The sequence below is a fragment of the Schistocerca cancellata genome, chromosome 6 (genome assembly GCF_023864275.1).
Source record: "Schistocerca cancellata isolate TAMUIC-IGC-003103 chromosome 6, iqSchCanc2.1, whole genome shotgun sequence".
Classification (NCBI taxonomy): Eukaryota; Metazoa; Arthropoda; class Insecta; order Orthoptera; family Acrididae; genus Schistocerca; species Schistocerca cancellata.
Window position 1 is genome coordinate 443,191,555 of NC_064631.1, and position 24,316 is coordinate 443,215,870.

A 24,316-nucleotide genomic window follows, 5' to 3' on the forward strand; every position below is an offset into this window, starting at 1 on the left:
CTACATAAATTGTGGGTTCCATCTCAAGCAAATAATATTCACGCGTACGTAGCTACTAGTTTCTGCTTTGCCTGATAATCTCTGTGGCACTGTAGTTTGCAGAGACGGTCAGCCAACGAAATTTGCTTCTCCACTGCAGACAAATGTGTCTTTCAAGAACTCTTACAAAAAATTGCAGGTAAAAATCTTCAATGAGACAACAATAGATTCTGTCGGTCACTTATCTTCACCTTACATAAGGCTTTATCTGTAGTGACAGCTTTTCCAGCCGTAAGACAAATTCTAAATTTTTTCCTAAAGAATTTTTCTTGTTAATTATTTCAATAGACTATAAAACGTGTTAATTGGCAAGACACCTACCTATTTCCTAGTTTAGTACCTTAGTTTCTGTAATCATTGTTCTTCCAGCTTATTGAGTTTTTCTAGATCTTCCTCTAAAATTTGGTCACTCGTCGGTAACGTCCAATACCAAATTAATTTATCCTCTACAGATAGAAAATATGGTCTACTAACTTTCTTCTCATTCAAATTAGGGCACGCCGTAGAGTTTTTATGCGTTGGATCTTTACATAGAGAATCATTGACGCTTGCTGGCCACTCCATAATTTAGTACGGCTACGAGTGGGTAGTAGAAAAATTACTCTCATTTTCATCAACTTTGTCATCTTGCTTACGAATACCGAAAACGAGAAAGTATTGCTTTTTAGCCCTGAGGACGACCTTCATTGTCTTCACTGAATTCTTTTCTCACTACGTTTACGTCGGTGTTAGTTCAAACAACAACGTAAATTCTCTAAACAGTTTAGTTGTAACTTACCAGCCTAAATAATCGAAACTTCCGTTCTGGAGTTTCCATTCACTAAAGATAGGGTGGTACGGTATTGTTTTGCTCATGCTGATTGCTTGTTCTTTATCAACAATGAAAAAACTATTTTTCAACAACGAAATGTACATAATACATTAATTTATGTGGACATTAACATTATATTACGTAGTCTTAACTGTAAAAGTTATCTTTAAATGTCCATGGGAAAATTATTTAAGTTGATAATAACTCAGGTTTTCACACTTACAACGCGGCAGAATTTATACGGGGTTTTATTAAATTGCATTTCCACTTGCAGCCACGTTTGATATACACTGCCTGACAAAATAAATGAAGCATGTAGAAGATATGATCGGATGTCAATATAAATGATTCGAGTTGCAAATCTCTGTAACAGATAACATGGCAACCAGAGTGCGATAATGTTGTTCGTGTCTAGTGTTGTTACCAGACCTGGTACGGTACAAAATGGTTCAAATGGCTCTGAGCACTATGGGACTTAACATCTGAGGTCATCAGTCCCCTAGAACTTAGAGCTACTTAAACCTAACTAACCTAAGGACATCACACACATCCATGCCCGAGGCAGGATTCGAACCTGCGACCGTAGCGGTCACGCGGTTCCAGACTGAAGTGCCTAGAACCGCACGGCCACACCGGCCGGCCTGGTAAGATACATAAGAGGCGTGAGATGTTGAGTGATCACCGTAAAATACACGGAGATGCTGTGCACTTGTATGAGACGGCATCATCAACCACTGGCAGTGCTTGAAACGATGCCTCACTGTGAATGTCCATTTGGCCAGCTGATGAAATCATCCAGTATGCAAGTTTGTGAGGCATTTGGGTGTGACAGCCACCTAATGATGAACCACATGAGAAAGTGAGCGCAGGTACTGGAATATCATTTCTGACCACCAATAGCGAGGATCGTGGAAATGTGTTTAAAACTCATCATAATCCCTTTAAATCTACGCCTGCCGTCCATGAACAAGTGATGGACACTATGTAACATTCCGAGTCATCCTGCACCATTGGTCAGAGACTTGCAGCAGCTGGACAATGGAATTACCGTCACAAACATAGATTACCATAAAAAACCAACAAAAAAGAGCTCCATTTCGAGGTTGTCATGACTGAGAATCAAGGATTACCGATTATTGGTGTCGCATTTTGTTGACTGATGTATCGCAGTTTTGCACTAAACTATAAGGCCATTATCTGCAATTATGGTGCTGATATGGAGAGAGATCCTATTCGTACAATGTTTTGGTGATGAAAAACGGAGTTATTGTGGTGTCATGGTTTGGGGTGTCATCGGATTGCATTCGAGGTCACAGCTGGCAGTGATTGAGGGTCTTATAGCATAACGGTACGTCATGGAGACCCTGTATTCCCATGTGTAACCTCTCATACTTCAGTATCATCGTGCTAGTTTTCAATAGAACGATGTTCGTCCTCACAGTGGATGTCTCTCTATGAATTGTAAGCCTGATGGAGAGGTATGCCCATTGTCAGGAGGATCTCTAGTATGTCCTCTATAGAATATATCTGGGACCTGCTCAGACAGAAACTCCGTCGCACTGGCAGAATCCAGGATAGCAAGGGCCAGTTACAACAGCTTTGGAGCAGCATGTCTCAGGAGAGGACACCCTTCCCAACGGAATCATTGCACGCATCCAGGCCGGGGAGACTATAATGTCATACTGATGAGTGTGATCATACTGCCATGTTCTTTCTAAAGTTGATTCAATTTTGTAATGACTATTTTCATTACAGAATTTGGCCGATTATAGACAACTTAGAACCTAAGACAACAGTGTTACATTTTTCTTCGTATCTTCCCAGAACTTTATCAGGCGTTGGCTGATAGTCTGCCTCTGTTCGTTTGACATCACCTTCTTAAGTTGTGGTTTTTGTTGTTGGATAGGAAATTTGACAGTGCTAATTAGTAGCCTGAAATTACCCCTTTATGCTGTCTTCTGTAACTTTAAGTTTTCTCAAATACTTTCTTGCCTCTTCGAGCCATCCCTTGGTGTTTTCTTTTAAATTAGACATTGTCATGTATTGTGTAAATACGTCTGTAAAACATTAATCTTCTGTTCCTTACTGTGTCTGTCACTGTTTCTATGTTCCTGGATAAATCTTCATTTCTCTTCTATTTCGTTCTTCTGTGATCTAAAATTTTTCTGAGCATTTCTTTCCTTTCCTTCTTCTCGTTCATCTGTTTTATTCAGTGTTAGGCACTTAGATCAGTATAGTTCTTCCGGTGTAATTACTGTTGTGCAGTGTTTAATTTTTTCATGGAATAATACTGATACTTTATTATATCAGTTTCATAGGAATTTTTATGCTAATTCCTAATTCTTAGAACTTTCTTTACTTGTGGTGTTATCTAATACACTTCACTGAATCCACTCTCCCAAATACCTTAACTTGTCAACCCTTTTCATGTTTCCATATTGTATTTTTATGCCTTTTTTTCTTGTGTTTGTGCTCAGTGTATTACGTTTTCCCATATAATATTTGTAATCGGGTTTTAGCTGCAATTCTGTGAAGTTTTCTTATCATTATCTTTTCATCATTTTTGTCCTTAGAAATTTTTCTCGTGTCATCTGCAAAAACGAGACATTTCACCTCAGATCTTCTTCTTCCTTTTTCTAGATGGATTCCTTCAATGTTTTTCTCTTGTAGTTCTTTATCCCAATCTCTCATGACCTTGTCTAGCATCAGATTCAAGAGAATAGATGAAAGCCCATAGCTTCGCCAAACAAGTTTTCTGAAGGTTTCAGAAATTGTTCCTAGAAATTTAACTTTTGCGCTTGTGTCTGTGAGTGTCTGTTCGACTAATTGTCTGGTGGTTTTACCGATACCTGCTTCTTCCAGTGTTAGGAATACTGTCTGTCTCTCTACAAATCTTAGACTTTCTTGAAATTAATGAATGTAACCACAGTATTAAGGTCCTACATTGTTCTGATCCTGAGGATTATTTAGTTAAAAATTTGCTCTGGGTCGACCTCTTTTTCTTAACCACGCTTTATACTCGCCAATTGTGTGTTCTGCTTGGTCTTCCATCTTATTCAATAGAGCTTTGGATATAATTCTGTAACTGCCTGGAAGCAGAGATATGCATAGGTAATATTTAGTATCTGTCCTGTCTACCTTCTTTCGTAGCGGATGGATTGTGGCTTGTTTCTTGTCATCCAGTATTCTTCCCTTCTCCTAGCAGTCTTTAATAACCTCGTAAATGGTTTCAGCTGCCCGATTGCCTCCCAGTTCCCACATCTCATCTATTATCCAGTTTTCAGATAGCGCTCTGTTGTTTTCCTACTAGCCATTGTATTGTTCAGTTTGATGCAGTGGTGGTTATTTTGAAGAGTGGTTTTGCTTTTGGGCCGGCTGAAAATTAGTCATCGTGTTGGTTCCTTGCAGTTTACAATATTTTTAGAGCATTTTTCTAGTAATTCACAGCTGTATTTGTTGTTGGCAGTCAATTTGCCTTTTCAGTCTTTGAAGTTAAGGCTCGCCGGTTTCTACACTGTTATTACTTCTTTGAAAACTTTGCCTCTAGAGTTGTTCTATCTGAAATATGTATCTATTTCCTCTAATCGTTTTTTGTCATATTTCTGTTTCTCTGTTCACATAATTTTTGACCTCTGCTTTCTAATCTCTATGAATGTGTTCCAGTCTTTTCCCTTTTTGCAGAAGTTCCACTTTATCCAAGCTATTATACTATGCTTTATTTTTTCGTCACATATCTCGTTTCACCATTTGTGTTTCCTTCTTCTTCATGGTCGTTCTAGTTCTCTCACCGTTTCTATCATTGCATCTCTGATCTTATCCCTGTACCCATCTCCTCTGTGTGAAGCTTTATAACGACTTCATTTATGTTGTTCTACAGAACTTTGTTTCAATCCTATGGACTTTTTTATTTTGGGGTTTGAGTTTTTAGGCCGAAATTTGATTTTGGTTTCTCTTAAGCAAATGATCTGAATCATTGCGTAGTCCTCCTTTGACTGGTACGTTCATCATTTCCCAATGTTTTTTTTTTTGTTATTGCCACTAGATTCAGAGGACATGATCCTAACTGTGTATTAGGAGATCAGGTCTTCTTTCTCCTTAGTAATTTTCTGAGAAAGATTGACTTGGTTTTAAGTCGAGTTGTCTACAGAAGTTGACGACCCTTTCTCCATTCTTACTGGTGCGTTTGTGTGCAGGAAAACTCCCTGCTGTTGTTTTGTAATGCTGTAATGGGAAAAATATTCAGTACATACGGAAAATTTTAGATATCCTCTCGTGGAGTGGAAGAATTCTGCTATTAAACAGTAATCACACAAGAGGCACAAAAGGATGATGCCCAGAGGGACACTAGCGAACATAGCCTTCTTTGGGCAAAGAAACACTGGTTTAAAACTGTAGACTACAGTACAGAAAGAAGTTGTCGTTAAAATAGGAAACTATAGAAGCGAACTACATATAGTGGGAAAAGTGAAACGGAAAAAATAAAGGTCGTATGTGGTGCAGAACAGCTTTAAATATTAAGTGACCAGATGAAGTATGTAATATTATGTAGAATTAATGTCTCATTCTTATGAGAAAGTGTAAAGAGAAAGCAGTGCATGTGTTGAAATATGCATACCTAATTAATACGATGGGGTAAGATGACCAGAGGATAAACATTACCAGGGACTGCAATGCTTGTAATAATGTAACAAAAATTATCAGTAACATTAAAAGTGGCTGATTTGTTGCTATAGCACAAAAAGTAAAATATTTCTACATGTATGTAGAAAACATGACTACCAGTTTAAATAAAGAGAGCAAGTGGGGTGATTTAAATAAAGTAAATGGTATTCGTTGGTAACTTCATATAATGTAAAATTATTGGGAATGTACTATCATTTTCAAAAAACTGCCAATAAATAAATTATTAAAGGCAACTATAGATCTAAGGTTGAAGTACATATTACTAGAAGCTACAATTAGTGCAGACGTATAATGCATGAAAGAGACATGGATAAATCTAAAATGGTGCACTAACAAAATTTAACTGAAATATAGCACTGTTCATATTTACTTACTTGTTCTGAAGCAGTACTTACAATATCTAAAGAGCTGAAACTGACCATAATTCTCTCTCTCATTGCATGATTAGAATAAAAAGACTTTGAATGGGAGCATATTGAAGCAAATATGATGAGAAATAAACTACATATGTCAAATAAAATAGAAATTATATTTTTAGAAACGACTGGAGAAGGTAACATCAACAGATTAGTTAACATAGATAGAGGTATCAAGTGACTAAATAGGACAATATCAAGCAAAAATTTTAAAAATAGAAATTTGATTGTTCCTTTACAAATGAGGATCCAAAATTATGGCACTACTGGAAAAATGTGTTATACAGATAACAGTGTCACTATCACAGAGAAAAACAGCTGAAATACCTAAAGTTTATTTCAGTGAATCCCCCATCAAGATAATTCTGACATGATTAGTTGATTGTCCTTTTTGAAACACAAACTATTTATTAGTGAGACTGTTTCTTTGCTCTGTTTATACATTATACATAATATCCTTGGCATCATCCAGGAAAGTGGCGAAATTGGACTGAGCAAAGGTTGGGAAATTGTACGGGCGCTGATAACCACGCAGTTGAGCGCCCCACAAAACCAAACATCATCATCATCATAATATCCTTGAAAGTTTTTGGAGACCTGTTTTCATCACTGACGAGCAATTTTTAATTAGTTGACTATTAATCTCATCATATCTCCTGGAAAAATTGTTTTAACGGAACTGATGCAATTGAAAACTCCATAACTTCTTTTTTTTTGTTGTATTAAAATCTGTTTTAGCAGCCCTTTGACAGCAAGTGATTAAACATAAGTTGTTCATTATTGGCAGAAATAGGTATTAAAAGTGCCTGTAATGTTTTTACGATCTGTAATAAAACCTCGTTTAGATTTACAGCAATTTTCTTGTGTTAAAGTGCGATGATCAGATGAGAAAGCTTAAAATTTTTCCCTGCAGTCTGTAATGTGATACAGCCATATAATCGTTAGTTGTATTTAACGTTTTATGTAGTTATCTTCAGTAGTTAATAATGTCCTGATATCACAGTGACTCCTATGTAACGTAATATTGAGTTCAATGTCTTACAGGTACACCTCTTCCTAGCCTTTTCAGGTGTCTCCATGGGGTCGGCATGTTATTGCAGGCTTGACAATATTAGTCGTAGTGTGTTGTTGGATAGAATTCCTGACGCCACTACTTCCCTCTATCTGCCTGCGTGTAGCTTTCGTATTCATAGGTGAGAAAATTTTATGAGTGTTTCTGTAACTTGCATGGAGGCGGGACGTGAGTAGTAGCATAGTGTTTATCTCGTCAGATGTGTACCCACATCCAGGTTAGTTGACACATCCATCCCTCATCGTTAATTCGCTGGGCGAATTTGATCCAGGGCCACTGCATATTCAATTTTTCCGGAAGTGGGTGTTTTAACGCATTCAACTGTCCCAGCAAGTCAGCGGATAAAATTCATAATTTTTGAAATAGAGAATCGTAGTCTCGTTTCAGAAACGAAGTAAACATTTAAAATTTCTTGAATGTTACTAAAAACAGATTTTCGTCATGGACCTCGAATGAAACACCTTTAATTTTCCTCCTACTGTATAGTAACTGAGTAAAGCATGAGAGTGAACAGATTGTATTGAAATATATACACGTACACTGGTGTCCAAAATTAAACGGAAATTTTGCAAGGTGCCGTTTATTTTGCCACAAAACAGTGAAACAGGTGATAGTAAAGTAGAATCAATGTAAAGAATACACAAGGTAACCAATTGCAATATGCATAACGGCACACAAATATGTTCTTCGTTTTTTTGCAACTTAACGGATTTGCACTCGCATTCTGACAACTGGTTATTGTCCTCAGTATGGAGTTTGACCACCTCTGGCATCAATAAAGGCCTGACAACGACGGGACGTGCTGTGAATGATGTCATCAATCTCATGTTGACGTTTCTCTTGCAGAGCTGCTCACAAGTCTTGGAGAGTGGATGGTGTATGTTTACATGATGCAACCCGTTTCCGTAGTGCATCTCAGACATTCTCAATGTGATTCAAATCGAGAGAGCGAGCAAGCCACGCCATGCGTGCAATATCTTCCGTTTCCAAAAAAAACTTCAACCACCCGTCTTCCATGAGATCGAGTATTATCGTCCATAAATACGAAGTCTGGGCCCACAACACCTCGCAATAACCGTGCATGAGATCCCAAGATCTTTCACCTTTCCTAATTTTTCCACTGTCTGTATTGCACTTTCGTACGAGTTTGACTGTTCTCTACACCTACTGTTTCAGAAACGTCTTCCTCTTTTGTACGTCAATACTTAAATACTACTAGCTACTTTAGCAAAAGAATTTTCTTTACACTTGCGTCAACCCTGCCCTGTTGCCTTCCCTTATGTTAATCTTTCTTCTTATTTAGTAAAATGCACTCATTTCGTCTACAGTTTCGATGTTACGCTACTCAGTATCCTACACATCCCTATGATTTCCGTATCGGGAAGAAGGGAGATTAAAATCTCTCTATAACTTTCAAAATTTAGGTTTTTGTGATTTATCTGAATCACTTTAGAAAGAGAAATTGATAGCAAGATTATTTCTTAAGGAACACATCATTGTCACTTGCTTTCCATTCACTTTGGTTGGGTGTAAACAAAATTTGTTTTAACGTACCACAGTAGTGTACTTCAAGTCCAGACAAATACATTCATGTGGGTCTCTTGTGGTCCATCAGACCGGGAAAGAGCTTCAAATTGACCCATAAAAGCTACTTAAGCTATAGAGCTTGCGCACTTCGCGATATTTTAGGTAAAATCCTTCCTTGGTTATCAAAGACTAATCGTCTTTTAACTACTGTGCTCGTATGGTTTATGTTTTGATCTAACTGTAATTGCCGCGTGGAGTTAGCCGAGCGGTCTAGGCGCTGCAGTCATGGACTGTGCGGCTGGTCGTGGCAGAGGTTCGAGTCCTCCCTCGGGCATAGGTGTGTGTGTTTGTCATTAGGATAATTTAGGTTAAGTGGTGTGTAAGCTTAGGCACTGATGACTTTAGCAGTTAAGTCCCATAAGATTTCACACACATTTGAAAATTTTTAACTGTAATTATAAAATACTTTCCGCATAACACGTACAAAAAACTCTTTTCTTTGATTATTCTCAGGATTTAAATTAATAACGTTAACGAAATAGCCGACTAAGCCGGAGGCGTCAGAGAGCGAGGGTATATAGAAAATATCGCACTAAGCGCATGCGCTGAAGCATAGGTGGCTTTCGTAGGCCGATTAGAGATTGTGTCCCAGCTAGTGTCAAACATCAAACTGTTTGTCACAGCTCCTCCCACATCACTGTTGTACATTGTAAACAGCTATCGTATACTTTCCTGTACAGATCATTACGTGAATTGTTTTTTCTTAAAGAATATTCTGTAACATGTATTATATCGTCCTCATTCAACAGAACTTCTAAGCGTTTCTTACTTTATGCCAAAACGGCTATGTTACCTGCAATTCTTATCATATGCAAATTTTTCTTCTTCTTACGGAATCCTCTTGCACCGCTTTCATCGCAGTAATAGTGGCGACCAGCTACAACCTTCATCATACCTTTCTTCAGACCAAATCCGCCTTTCTTGATTTCAACTTTTACTAGTGAACCTTGTAACGCTTTGCACTTGCTAAATACACTAAAGTGCCAAATAAAATGGTATAGGCATGCGTATTTAAATACAGAGATATCTACACAGGTAGAATACGGCACAGCGGTCGGCAACGCCTTTATAAGACAACGAGTGTCTGGCGCAGTTGTTAGACTGGTTATTGCTGCTACAATGACAGATTATCAAGATTTAAGTGACTTTGAACGTGGTTTTATACTCAGCGCATAAGCGATGGGACACAACATCTCCGAGGCATCGATGAAGTGGGGATTTTCCCGTACGAGCATTGCACGAGTATACCGTGAATATTAGAAATCCGGTAAAACATCAAATCTCCGACATTGTTGCGGACGAAAAAAGATCCTGCAAGAATGGAACCAACGACGACTGAAGAGAATCTTTCAACGTGACTCGCAAGTTGCTGCAGATTTCAATGCTGGTCCATCAATCAGTGTCAGCGAGCGAACAATTCGACTAAACACCATCGATATGGGTTTACGGAGCCGAAATCCCACTCGTGACGCACGACATATTTTTTTACGCCTTGTGTGGGCCCGTCAACATCTTCATTGGACTGCTGATGACTGGAAACATGTTGCCTGGTCGGACAAGTCTCGTTTCAAATTGTATCGAGCGGATGTGTACGAGTAAGAAGGTAACCTCTTGACTCCATGGACCCTGCATGTCAGCAGGAGACTGTTCAACCTGGTGGAGGCTCTGTAATGGTGTGGGGCCTGTGCAGCTGGAATAATATGAGACCCCTGATACGTCTAGATACGACTCTGACAGGTTACACGTATGTAAGCATCCTGCCTGTTTGACCACCTGCATCCATTCATGTCCATTGTGCATTCCGGTGGATTTGGAGAATTCCAGCAGGACACTGCGACACCACACTGATCCAGAATTGGTACAGAGTGGCTCCAGGAACACTCTTCTGAGTTTAGGCACTTCCGGTGGCCACCAAACTCCCCAGATATGACCATTATTGAGCATATCTGGGATGCCTTGCAACGAGTTGTTCAGAAGAGATCTCCACCCCTTCGCACTCTTACAGATTTATGGACAGCCCTGCAGGATTCATGGTGTCAATTCCCTCCAGCATTACCTCAGACATTAGTCAAGTCCATGCCACGTCGTGTTGCGGCACTTCTGCGTGCTCACGGGGTCCCTATAGAATATTAAGCAGATGTAGCTGTTTCTTTGGCTCTTCAGTGTATGTACAGGAATTGGATACACCTCCTAAACTAATTTCTAATCCCTGTCCCTGGGCATCACCTCCTCCACCCTTTCTTTGTCCGTTCCCTCCCCTGCCCCCTCTGTCCATCTCCTCTTCTCCCCTCGCTCTGGCTTTGGACCTTGTTTGCTGGTATTGAAAACGAAAGGTTGATTGGCAATCGAAGTCGATTAATATGGATGTATAAATCAGCTGGGATCATGGTTACACGGGGTATGAGAGAGAAATGTCCAGCTGCTGACTCTGAGGATAGTGGTCCGCCCCCTTAGCTGAGTGGTCAGCGCGTCTGCCTACTATGCTGAGGGACTAGGTTCGATTCCTAGCCGGGTCGGAGATTTCCTCCGCCTGGGATTCAGTGTGGCCTCGTCCTCATCAACGTATCGTCATCGTCGGGACATAAGTAGCCCAATGTGGCTTCAACTGAAAAGACCGACATCCGAACATCCCCGCGTGGGAACTCGCGGTCGTCAGTGACACACGATCGTTTTACTTCCCTTTTCTGTGAGGATAGTAATTTCAATCGACAGCATTTCGCAATGTTTTAATTTGCCAGTGTGTAAGATTACATAGTTTCGAACGATTCAGATTCCTTACGGGTATTCTAATCACTAACGGATAAGTCATGAATACAACTTTCCTGTTTTCTGTAAAACCGACAGCAAGGAAGAAAACAAACTAGCTCACTGTTATTTACACAGTTTTTGCTTAAAATCACAAAGACAGAGAAAGAATATGTATGGGAGAAACAATTTGTGTAGTATTTTACATGTCTAGCTATCGTAGTTAGAACCGATTACGAGAAAGAAGACGAAGCTGCACATTTTCAACGCACAGCGTAACAATTTCTTTCTCGCAACAATTTAAACAGAAAACTTGTACATTGGCGTTAAAAAAATGTATTTCCTGTGGCTGACTGAATGTTTCTTTCGTCTCGTCTAAAAATTTGAAGCAGATCGCTCACTAATTTTTCAACATATTTTCTTACAACAATCCCTTTCACGCACACACACACACACACACACACACACACATATATATATATATATATATATATATATATATATATATATATATATATATATATATATATGTACAGGGTGTTTCAAAAATGACCGGTATATTTGAAACGGCAATAAAAACTAAACGAGCAGCGATAGAAATACACCGTTTGTTGCAATATGCTTGGGACAACAGTACATTTTCAGGCGGACAAACTTTCGAAATTACAGTAGTTACAATTTTCAACAACAGATGGCGCTGCAAGTGATGTGAAAGAGATAGAAGACAACGCAGTCTGTGGGTGCGCCATTCTGTACGTCGTCTTTCTGCTGTAAGCGTGTGCTGTTCACAACGTGCAAGTGTGCTGTGGACAACATGGTTTATTCCTTAGAACAGAGGATTTTTCTGGTGTTGGAATTCCACCGCCTAGAACACAGTGTTGTTGCAACAAGACGAAGTTTTCAACGGAGGTTTAATGTAACCAAAGGATATGTACAATAAAGGATCTGTTTGAAAAAATTTCAACGGACTGGGAACGTGACGGATGAACGTGCTGGAAAGGTAGGGCGACCACGTACGGCAACCACAGAGGGCAACACGCAGCTAGTGCAGCAGGTGATCCAACAGCGGCCTCGGGTTTCCGTTCGCCGTGTTGCAGCTGCGGTCCAAATTACGCCAACGTCCACGTATCATCTCATGCGCCAGAGTTTACACCTCTATCCATACAAAATTCAAACGCGGCAACCCCTCAGCGCCGCTACCATTGCTGCACGAGAGACATTCGCTAACGATATAGTGCACAGGATTGATGACGGCGACATGCATGTGGGCAGCATTTGGTTTACTGACGAAGCTTATTTTTACCTGGACGGCTTCGTCAATAAACAGAACTGGCGCATATGGGGAACCGAAAAGCCCCATGTTGCAGTCCCATCGTCCCTGCATCCTCAAAAAGTACTGGTCTGGGCCGCCATTTCTTCCAAAGGAACCACTGGCCCATTTTTCAGATCCGAAACGATTACTGCATCACGCTATCTGGACATTCTTCGTGAATTTGTGGCGGTACAAACTGCCTTAGACGACAGTGCGAACACCTCGTGGTTTATGCTGATGGTGCCCGGCCACATCGCACGGCCGACGTCTTTAATTTTCTGAATGAATATTTCGATGATCGTATGATTGCTTTGGGCTATCCGAAACATACAGGAGGCGGCGTGGATTGGCCTCCCTATTCGCCAGACATGAACCCCTGTGACTTCTTTCTGTGGGGACACTTGAAAGACCAGGTGTACCGCCAGAATCCAGAAACAATTGAACAGCTGAAGCAGTACATCTCATCTGCATGTGAAGCCATTCCGCCAGACACGTTGTCAAAGGTTTCGGGTAATTTCATTCAGAGACTACGCCATATTAGTGCTACGCATGGTGGCTATGTGGAAAATATCGTACTATAGAGTTTCCCAGACCGCAGCGCCATCTGTTGTTGACAATTGTAACTACTGTAATTTCGAAAGTTTGTCTGCCTGAAAATGTACTGTTGTCCCAAGCATATTGCAACAAACGGTGTATTTCTATCGCTGCTCGTTTAGTTTTTATTACCGTTTCAAATATACCGGTCATTTTTGAAACACCCTATATATATATATATATATATATATATATATATATATATATATATATATGTGTGTGTGTGTGTGTGTGTGTGTGTGTGTGTGTGAAAGAGACATGTAGAAATGTTCTTGAGCGATTGGTTTCGAAATTTTAGACGAAAATATGTAGCCTATTTCCTTCTGAACGTTTATTAGAGTACCGCGTACAAGTGCGAGGTAAACAGGTGAAGAACATTTCGAGGCTTTTGCTAAAAACTTTTGGAAGGTGGCTATCAAGACCCGTCAAGTAATGTATAAAATAAAAGCAGCTGATGGTCAAATATGCATTTTATACATTTTGCTAAAAACGCTTCTATATTATATATTTTAAAAAATATGACCTGTGTCCGTCCGAAAGTTTATTACTGCATCGTGTAAAAATTTCATGTACATCGGTCAAATACTTCTCGAGATTTTTGGTATACAGGCTTAAACCACGATTTATCTTTATATAGTAGTACGGATTATTTCGAATTGCTAGTGTGTCTCCGTATTGGAACCGATTTGACTCAGCGTTTTTGTAGCACGGCACTGGTTGGTGCGCTGCGCAGGTTGCCAGGCTCGGCGCTGGAGGCGCTGCTGGAGCTGACGCAAGACCGGCGCCTGCTGCGGGAGGAGATCGCCACGCTGCTGCTGGCCGGACAGGACACCACGGCCACCGCCATCTGCTTCGCGCTCCAGCTGCTCGCCCTCCACCCAGAGGTTAGCCAGCCACTCTTCTCTCAGCGCTGCCAAACAACAGCCTTAAAACGTTAAGGCACGATTCTTCACGGTTGTTGTTGCTGTTGTCTTCAGTCCTGAGACTGGTTTGATGCAGCTCTCAATGATACTCTATCCTGTGCAAGCTTCTTCAACTCCCAGTACCTACTGCAACCTACATCCTTCTGAATTTGCTTAGTGTACTCATCTCTTGGTCTCCCTCTATGATTTTTACCCTCCACGCTGCCCTCCAATACTAAACTGGTAATCCCTTGATGCCTCAGAATATGTCCTACCAACCGATTCCTTATTCTAGTCAAGTTGTGCCACAAATTTCCCTTCTCCCCAATTCTATTCAATACCTCTTCATTAGTTGTGTGATCTACCCGTCTACTCTTCAGCATTCTTGTGTAGCACCACATTTAGAAAGCTTCTATTCTCTTCTTGTCCAAACTATTTATCGTCCACGTTTCACTTCCATACATGGCTACACTCCATACAAATACTTTCAGATACGACTTCCTCACACTTAAATCTATACTCGATGTTAACAAATTTCTCTTCTTCAGAAACGCTTTTTTTGCCATTGCCAGTCTACATTTTATATCCTCTCTACTTCGACCGTCATCAGTTATTTTGCTCCCCAAATAGCAAAACTCATTTACTACTTTAAGTGCCTCATTTCCTAATCTAATTCCCTCAGCATCACCCGACTTAATTCGACTGCATTCCATTATCCTCGTTTTGCTTTTGTTGGTGTTCATCTTCTATCCTCCTTTCAAGACACTGTCCATTCCGCTCAAATGCTCTTCCGAGTCCTTTGCTGTCTCTCACAGAATTACAATGTCATCGGCGAACCTCAAAGTTTTTATTTCCTCTCACTGGATTTTAATACCGATTCCAAATTTTTCTTTTGTTTCCTTTACTGCTTGCTCAATATACAGATTGAATAACATCGGGGAGAGGCTGCAACCCTGTCTCACTCCCTTCCCAACCACTGCTTCCCTTTCGTGCCCCTCGACTCTTATAATTGCTATCTGGTTTCTGTACAAATTGTAAATAGCCTTTCGCTCCCTATATGTTACCCCTGCCACCTTCAGAATTTGAAATAGAGTATTCCAGTCAACATTTTCAAAAGCTTTCTCTAAGTCTACAAATGCTAGAAACGTTGGTTTGCCTTTCCTTAATCTTTCTTCAAGGTAAGTTGTAAGGTCAGTATTGCCTCCCGTGTTCCAACATTTCTACGGAATCCAAACTGATCTTCCCCGAGGTCGGCTTCTATCAGTGTTTCCATTCCTCTGTAAAGAATTCGCGTTAGTTATTTTGCAGCTGTGACTTATTAAACTCATAGTTCAGTAATTTTCAGATCAGTCAACACCTGCTTTCATTGGGATTGGAATTATTATAACCTTTTTGAAGTCTGAGGGTATTTAGCCTGTCTCATACATCTTGCTCACTAGATGGTACAGTTTTGTTAGGCCTGGCTCTCCCAAGGCTGTCCGTAGTTCTAATGGAATGTTCTCTACTCCTGGGGCCTTGTTTCGACTTAAGTAGTACTTCACGGTAGGATTGTCAAATTACAGGATATTTTCATTACTGCCTTGTGCTTTACTTAGAAAACGAAAGAAATACGGGGTGTATCAGACAGAATCATCCCATTTGGCACAACTACATTTCTGAAACTTATAAACATATACAATGAATTTTGTTTTTTAATGAACGGGAAACTCAAAATGTTTTTGTCATACCTTTGCATAGGTGTTCAATATATCCCCCTTGAGATGGGTGGCATATGTCAAAGCAGTATTGAAATTGTTCCCACACTGCAGGTAGCATGTGTTGAGTTACAACTTACACAGCTGCTGTTACGCGATATCTCAGTTCATTCATTGTTGGTAATGAAGGCACATAAACATTGTCTTTTGTAAACCCCCACGAGAAATAATCACATACAGTCAGGGCCAGTGACCTGGGAGGCCAGTAATGTAAGGCTGAATCATTTGGTGCAGTGCGATTGATCCATCATTCAGTAATCCTTTGATTTAAAAATTTCCGCACTTCCAGATGCCAGTTTGGCGGTGCTCCATTCTGTTGGTAAATGAAGTCGTTCGAATCACTCTCCAGTTGTGGAAAAAGGAAGTTCTCAATCATATCCTCACGAAACTGCATAAAACATATTAAATGTTGTAGAGTCCCTCGCATGTTATACAATTTCATGTGGTTGTTCCGTACCCCATATTCTCACATTACGACGGTTCACTTTTAAATGGAAGGTTGCCTCGTCACTAAACACTAAGCGTGAAAGAAAACTGTCATCCACCATCTTGCCAAGAACGAAATTGCAGAACTCCACACGTTGTTGTTTGTCACCTTCACGAAGAGCTTGCACTATCTAAATTTTTGATAGTTTCATGTATAAAGCGTCTACGCAAAAAACGGCTGTCTATCGTCAATAACGCGTTTTCATTCAGAGAAGCTGGTAAATTTCTCAATAGCGTTGTGCGAAAACAAAGTCTTCTTCGCTCCAGGGACTCCTATCTGAATTCATGGATAAACTGCTTCAGGGTATTCCTTTAATACGATCTGGTAGGGATGGAAAACACAGTATTCTAGAACGTCTTCTATACGCAGTCTCCTTTACATATCAGATATATTTCCCTAGAATTCTCCGAAGTCGACCATTCGCCTTCCCTGCAACCGACGTACTCATTCTGTTTCGTGTCGCTTTGTAATGTTCCTCCTAGATATTTTATCGACGTGTTCGCATATTATAGAATTGTTTCTTCTATTCAACTAATCATTAAATTTTTCTCAAGACATTTAAGCGTCATCTTTATCTTGATAATGATGGAAGCTGAATAAATTAATTAAAATTTGTGCCACAGCCAGGACTTGACCCTAGGTCTCTCTGCTTACTTTGCAGCACTGCTGACCATTACACCACTTCAACACTATGGCTAATGTTGCTGCTGAAATATCGCCTGAGGTACAGGATTTCACCATTAGGTCCAACACTAGCCGGTGCTATTCCAGTGCCGTGGAGCCCTGGCAATGGTGACTTTTTAGGATGAAAATAAGCTGAAGATATGAATTGAAGTTTGTGTTGGGTCGAGCAGTGGACTTCGGTAGTTCGTGCAGGGACGTTATTTCTAGTGCTGTGGTAGTGTAATGGTCAGCATTCCTGCCTAATAAGTAAGAAGATCAGGGTTCAAGTCCCGGTTGTAGCACAAATTTTAATTCATTTATTCAGCTTCCATCAGATTCTATTCTTCTCCGTTAATTTACTTTCTTCCACATTTGGAACAAGCTGCCGTTCATCAAACCAAATAAAACCACGGTCTAGTCAACTTGTATCCTCCTATAGTGAAAGACAATACTTTCCAATACACTACAGCATCAGCAGAAAATTGTCACAGATTTTTTCTCACCCTGTTAGTCTATATGAATAAAATGAGCGGTATTGTCGCACTTTCCTGGGATGTTCATGACGATACTTTTGTGACCAGTTATCTTCAGAAGAGGCTCAACATCACTGACCTACTGGTGGCTTTCCTGAGAGGTTTCAGTGACATGTTTTGACATCACTTCCACAGCCAAAAAAATATAAGAGAAACCCTTAGCAGTTCTTTGCAGTGGACCGAAATGTTCGACTGCACCAATTGCTTCAATTTTGGAGGAATAATGGGAAACACTGGAACATGGTGAGATACTGTCTCAAATGGCATACATGAAACTAAATCTCTAAGAATTCTCGTCTCTATCATAATGAAGTAACAGGTATCATGAAGCTTCTCCTAGTGCTTCTTAGGTCTAAGATATGCATAACTTAGATGAATACATCAAATCAACTTGTTAAATAGAGCATTAAGCATACATAAAACCCAATCCAAAGTACCAGGAGCCCTCTGTTTTAACAAAATATTATTGTTAATTGCATAATACTGCCTATATGCAATATTAGATTTGTCATTGATATTCAGTGTGAGTTCTCTAGCTGAGGGATGTTTATCCTGCTCCTTGGCAATACCCACCAGTATGCATGTGATGAAATTCTCAAAAGAAAACCTTTAAATACTAAAGACTAAAATTACTGTCATTGTGATCTTCCTTGATCCCACTACTCAATCCTGTAGACGATTCCGGGAGAACATCCACAATTACATTTTTCTTTGCAGTAAAGTAAATAATAGTAAAATCGAATTCATGTAACTATAATGCCCTTATGGCAAAATGTCCATGATTAAACTTAACACTCATCAAGAACTGCGAAGTTCTATTGTCTACATAAACCTTAGTCACTCGACCAAATTGATAGCAATAACTCAGACTCTCAATAGCTACGTTCACATTTTGTGAGCACTCATCACTAAAAGCAATAGTCATTTGACATAACACACCACCTTCTTAGAACTTCTGCTCCAGGACAGCCAGGACTGTCAGAACCCAAATCGAGTTCCTAACTTAAATCAGGATATGAGAAGAGAGGAGCATTTTAAAAAAAAGCTTGTTTCCCACCTTAAGATTCAGTTTGCCCTGTCCGCATCTCACAGAATATTCTCAGTCATTAGAACACGGAGACCTCGTGTAGCCAACATGCTTCAATTCAAGAAATGTTTGTAAAAATTTGACAAACACAAAAATGAACGAATTTTGTTTTTAGTCGAAGACACGGGAAAATCATGTATAGCTTCAACTACGTCTGGATCAGGATGAATGCCTGAAACAGTAACAATATGTCTGAATAACTTAACTGATCTTCTTCTAAATTCTGACTTTTCTATATTAACACTAGTGCCAAAATCTTCGTAGACAAATTGTAACCTAACACCTCATTTAGACTTTCCCAACTATTTTTTGCTGTCGATACATCATTAACATACGTTATGATTCTCTTCCTCAAATCAGCAGGCAAAACAGAGTTGAAGAGCTAAAGGCCAAGGCACAATCAGACTGAAAGATAAGTAATAAAAATTGATGACAAAAGCCATAACACACAAAAATGCAGCATACATTCAACATAAGTAGTACAATTCATTACGCCAGTAATTTTCTCTCAAGTTGATGGGTGACAGAAACTTTTGTAAAATTTTCTGTAATGTTAAGGGTCTACCAGTTTAGTGTATATTAATATTAAGCAGTGGTAATTGTTAGTTAAGAATATTTACAGGATCCATTGAATAAAATAAACGGTCTACTGAGTACAGAATGTGGACTAAGAGTAAATCGAAGAAAGATGAAAATAATGAGAAGTTATATAAATAAAGACAGTGAGAAACTTAACATCAGGATTGGCCATCAAGGAGTAGATGAATAGATTAAATCAAGGAATTCTGTTACGTGGGTAGTAAAATAGTCCATGATGGAGAGAGTGAGGAGGACATAAAATATAGACTAACACTGGTAAAAATGACATTCCAGGTTAAGAGAAATCTACTAGTATCAAACATGGGCCTTAATTTGAGGAAGAAAATACTGGAGAACAGCATTGTATGGTAGTGAAACATCGTCTTTGGGAAAATCAGAACATAAAGAGGATCGAAGTGTCTGAGATGTGGTGCCACAGATGGATGTTGAAAATTATGTGAGCTGATAAGGTAAGCAATGTGGAGATTCTCCACAGAATCCGTGAGGAAAGGAATATACGAAAAACACTGACAAGGAGAAGGGGCAGGATGGTAATACTTCTGTTAAGATATCAGGGAAAAGTCTTCGATGATATTAAAAGGAGCCACAGAAGGTGAAAGTGTGTATGAAGACAGAGATTGAATACACACAGCAAATAACTGAGGGCATAGACTGCAAGTGCTGCTCTGAGATTAAGAGGTTGACACAGTTTTTGACGTTGATGAGCAACAGTCATACAATAATTTTTAAGTGAAAATAGCACCCTTTGGCTTTATTGTTGTTTAATTACGACCCAGGTTTCGGCCTTTTATGCCATTTCCAAGTGATTGAGTTTATGTCATTAAGATATATTGAAGGACATGAGGCTCAAAACTGGCCATAAATTAAGAAGAATATTCGTTCCCCTTGAAGTGCCAAATGTAAAATCATCATCTTGTAAAAGGAATGATACAGGAGAGGAACTCCTGACGGAATGCATCAAACCAGTCAGAAGATTGATGGCTCACAAATAAAGTAGTAATCATCTGTTGAGAGTCCAGTACAAGCCTCACAGTCACCTTTCTTTGATGCCACCAGTATTCGATTTTTATATAAACTAACAGCGGGTTTTATGACAATCTCTTGTAATACTATCTAAGTTTCAGCTTCGACTCTGTCTTTATAAATTGATGGTATTGGACAAGGCTTACCAAAGAATTTTCTATTCTCCTTGACTTTAAATTGATAAGAAAAACATTTAGTAGTGCCCAGGTGTTCTGAAAATACTCAAGAATGACATCGTGACACAATAAGTCTTCCTTAAATGTTTCATCTGCTTCCTCAACACAAGAAACCTTGTCCTGATTTTCTTGCAAAGCGCATACACCCTTTTCACATTCCATCTGTGGAGTTGCTTGAGCATTATTCTCATTTCTACCAAATCCTGGAACATCTGACAACTCAGATCTGATGAGAAACTTGAGACGTTGTTTTAATTCTTTCAACTCATCGCAGGTTTATAAAATAACAATTTAATCGTAGGCTTTCTGTTCATCAAACTCACTTTCCTACAACTAAAATTCAACATCGGTTGGTGAATGGACAAAAAATTTGCTTCTACGCTTGCATGAGTCGCTGGTTTTGACACAAGAAAAGAACTCACAGAAAAATTGTATCCTTGACATTTAAATTCAACACTCACTTGTGTTTTCATCTCTACACTTTTTCTAATGATTTACCACTGACTTCATAGTTTCTTGTTCTCATTTGACAATACTTCCGTCACATCTCCATAATTTAGCATCTTTAATTGTTCAGATCCATTATTTAATACATTTGAAGCTACAGTATCACTACCATTTTTGTGACTACCATGACTGTGATCAAACTTCCTTTGGTTCCACTAGCCTCCTCATCTTCTTACATATACAGAATATTCCTGGCTGCCTCCTATTGCAATTACCATATATATTTCTGTGAGAATCAGTGTGCCCAGCTTCATAATCATGTTTCTGCTGCGGTCTGGAATGTGGACATTGAAACATATTTGTTTCTCTACTCCAGTGCGATAAGTCCCCACTACCATACTCAAACTCTTGTAGCAAACTCTTGAATGCTTTGAGATCATTTTTGCAACGTCTAGCGAGAGTAATTTGCTGCAAGCATGAGGGAATTTCATTAATCAGATTTGAATCAACTGAGCAGGATTATATAGATTATGTAGAAATTGATTTTTAAAAAACATATCTCGAAATAAATATGTAGAGTCCGTAAACTGAGAAGGTCTTGATTCCTTTAAGACGATGTACACAAGAATAAGTTATGAAAGTCTTCATACAAATCTCAATTTCTAGCCACTGTATACATGGATCAGGATCGCTCTCTAAATATCCGCAAATAAGTTCACTTTTGTGGTCATTAGGCCAAGTGGGAAGAAGAGAAAAATGAAACTGTTCTAATCAGGGCCGGCCCTGGTGGCCGTGCGGTTCTAGGCGCTGCAGTCCGGAGCCGCGGGACTGCTACGGTCGCAGGTTCGAATCCTGCCTCGGGCATGGTTGTGTGTGATGTCCTTAGGTTAGTTAGGTTTAAGTAGTTCTACGTTCTAGGGCACTGATGACCTTAGATGTTAAGTCCCATAGAGCTCAGAGCCAACCATTTTTTTTTTCCTAACCAGGTATGTCGATGAATGTTGTCTGATGTGTTATGCAAGACTTCGAGTTTATGTACCGATAGAAAATGGCTGTAATGAAACCTGGGCATTTCTTCAACATTCACATTTCCTGATTAAATTGTTCCCTAGTATGATAAGTCTGTCTCATCTCATAATCACATTCTGGTTCTGCCTCATCTTTGGCCTGTCATAGTCTTCAATGGACACTGACTTATTTCATAGCAATTATTCCTTACGAATCTGTCACAGAGTTGTTTTTCTGTCATAGAAACTCTCTATCCTGACTCATGGTCTGATTCCTATTTCCTCGTATTAATTTCATCCCGTAATTTCACCCTGACGTAACTGGTTGAGAATCACCAGCGCCAGCTAGCACTGTACTTCCTGAACTCCACTCAACATTAACAGACTGCTGGACTACAGCAACTCAAGTTCATTAACCTTGGCAAAATCCTTCTGCACCCTCTCCTCATCCCCTGATATTTCCTTTATCTCATTGAGTTTTAAAGCTCCATCAAGGCTGTTTGATTAGCTACCTGTTTCTTAACTTGATACAATCTTTCGTAGTTGCGATAGCATGTGATCTATTTGAAATTTCTGTTATACCTTTCGTCTGTTACTCACACAAACCATTTATATCCCCTTGAAATGTCTTATTCTGATCCTCCATGGCTTCCCTCAACTTAAATTGTCTTTATCCTACTACAAAAAGTTTGTTCTCAACAGTTATGGTCTTCACATCGTGTTCAAAATGTAGCGCTCGACTCGTTTTATTTGTGAGATCATTTAACTGACCCAAAATATCTCTCCTGACAGATTCAAATTTACCGTCCAAATTTTGGATTTGTTCTTTTAATTCTCACGTACTTGCCCTCCGCTCGCCATTTTTTCAGTTAGGCTACCTGTGCTAAACTTTTGTTCTTTGTGCTTATCCCTCGTCGTTTGTTAATCTGAAGCAAGATTGGAAATAAAATCATATTTACATCCTGATCACAATTAATTTCTGAGACTTGGATAACATTCTGCTGTTGACCTTGAATACAACCGGTAACAGAGGAAACAGAGTTTCACTCAGAACTTCAAGTTCACAGCTGCTAGTGCAGTAAAAAATCCACTGCCACCTGCTTCTGTTCCAACATGAGCACAACTTGTCTCCTGAGCTATAGCATCTCTGCTCCTACCAACAGTCTCCAACTGACTTCCTCATATTCTATTAGAATCACTATATATAGGGTGGTCCATTGATAGTGACCGGGCCAAATATCTCACGAAATAAGCATCAAACGAAAAAACTACAAAGAACGAAACTCGTCTAGCTTGAAGGGGGAAAACAGATGGCGCTATGGTTGGCCCGCTAGATGGCGCTGCCATATGTCAAACGGATATCAGCTGTGTTTTTTTTAAATAGGAACCCTCATTTTTATTACGTATTCGTGTAGTACGTAGAGAAATATGAATGTTTTAGTTGGATCACTTTCTTCGCTTTTTGATACATGGCGCTGTAATAGTCACAAACGTCAAACTACGTGGTATTACGTAGCATTCCGCCAGTGCGGACGGTATTTGCTACGTTATACATTACCCATGTTAAAACAGACCGTTCACCAATTGCGGAAAAGGTCGATATCGTATTGATGTACGGCTATTGTGATCAAAATGCCCAACTGGCGTGTGTTATGTATGCTGCTCGGTATCCTGGACATCATCCAAGTGTCCGGACCGTTCGCCGGATAGTTAGGTTATTTAAGGCATCAGGAAGTGTTCAGCCACATGTGAAACGTCAACCACAACCTGCAACAAATTATGATACCCATGTAGGTGTTTTAGCTGCTGTCCTGGCAAATCCGCACATCACTAGCAGACAAATTGCGCCAGAATCGGGAATCTCAAAAACCTCGGTGTTGAGAATGCTACATCAACATCGATTGCACTCTTACCATATTTCTATGCACCGGGAGTTGCATGGCGACGAATTTGAACGTCGTGTACAGTTCTGCCACTGGGCACAAGAGAAATTACGGGACGATGACAGATTTTTTGCACGCGTTCCATTTAGCGACGAAGCGTCATTCACCAACAGCGGTAACGTAAACCGCCATAATATGCACTATTGGACAACGGAAAATCCACGATGGCTGCGACAAGTGGAACATCAGCGACCTTGGCGGGTTAATGTATGGTGCGGCATTATGAGAGGAAGGTTTTATCGATGGCAATCTAAATGGTGAAATGTATGCTGATTTCCTAGGTAATGTTCTACCGACGTTACTACAAGATGTTTCACTGCACGACAGAATGGCGATGTACTTCCAACATGATGGATGTCCGGCACATAGCTCGCATGTGATTGAAGCGGTACTGAATAGCATATATCATGACGGGTGGATTGGTCGTCGAAGTAC

General features: G+C 39.7%; 1 protein-coding gene across 1 annotated transcript in view; it reads left to right on the plus strand.

Annotated features, from left to right (window-relative positions):
• LOC126088377 (cytochrome P450 4C1-like) overlaps positions 1-24,316 on the plus strand; it is a 322,897-nt gene that overhangs the window by 241,350 nt on the left and 57,231 nt on the right. The window contains exon 9 of the mRNA XM_049906516.1: positions 13,993-14,143. Within this exon, the coding sequence (XP_049762473.1) occupies positions 13,993-14,143 (151 nt within the window). The remainder of the gene's footprint in view (positions 1-13,992; positions 14,144-24,316) is intronic.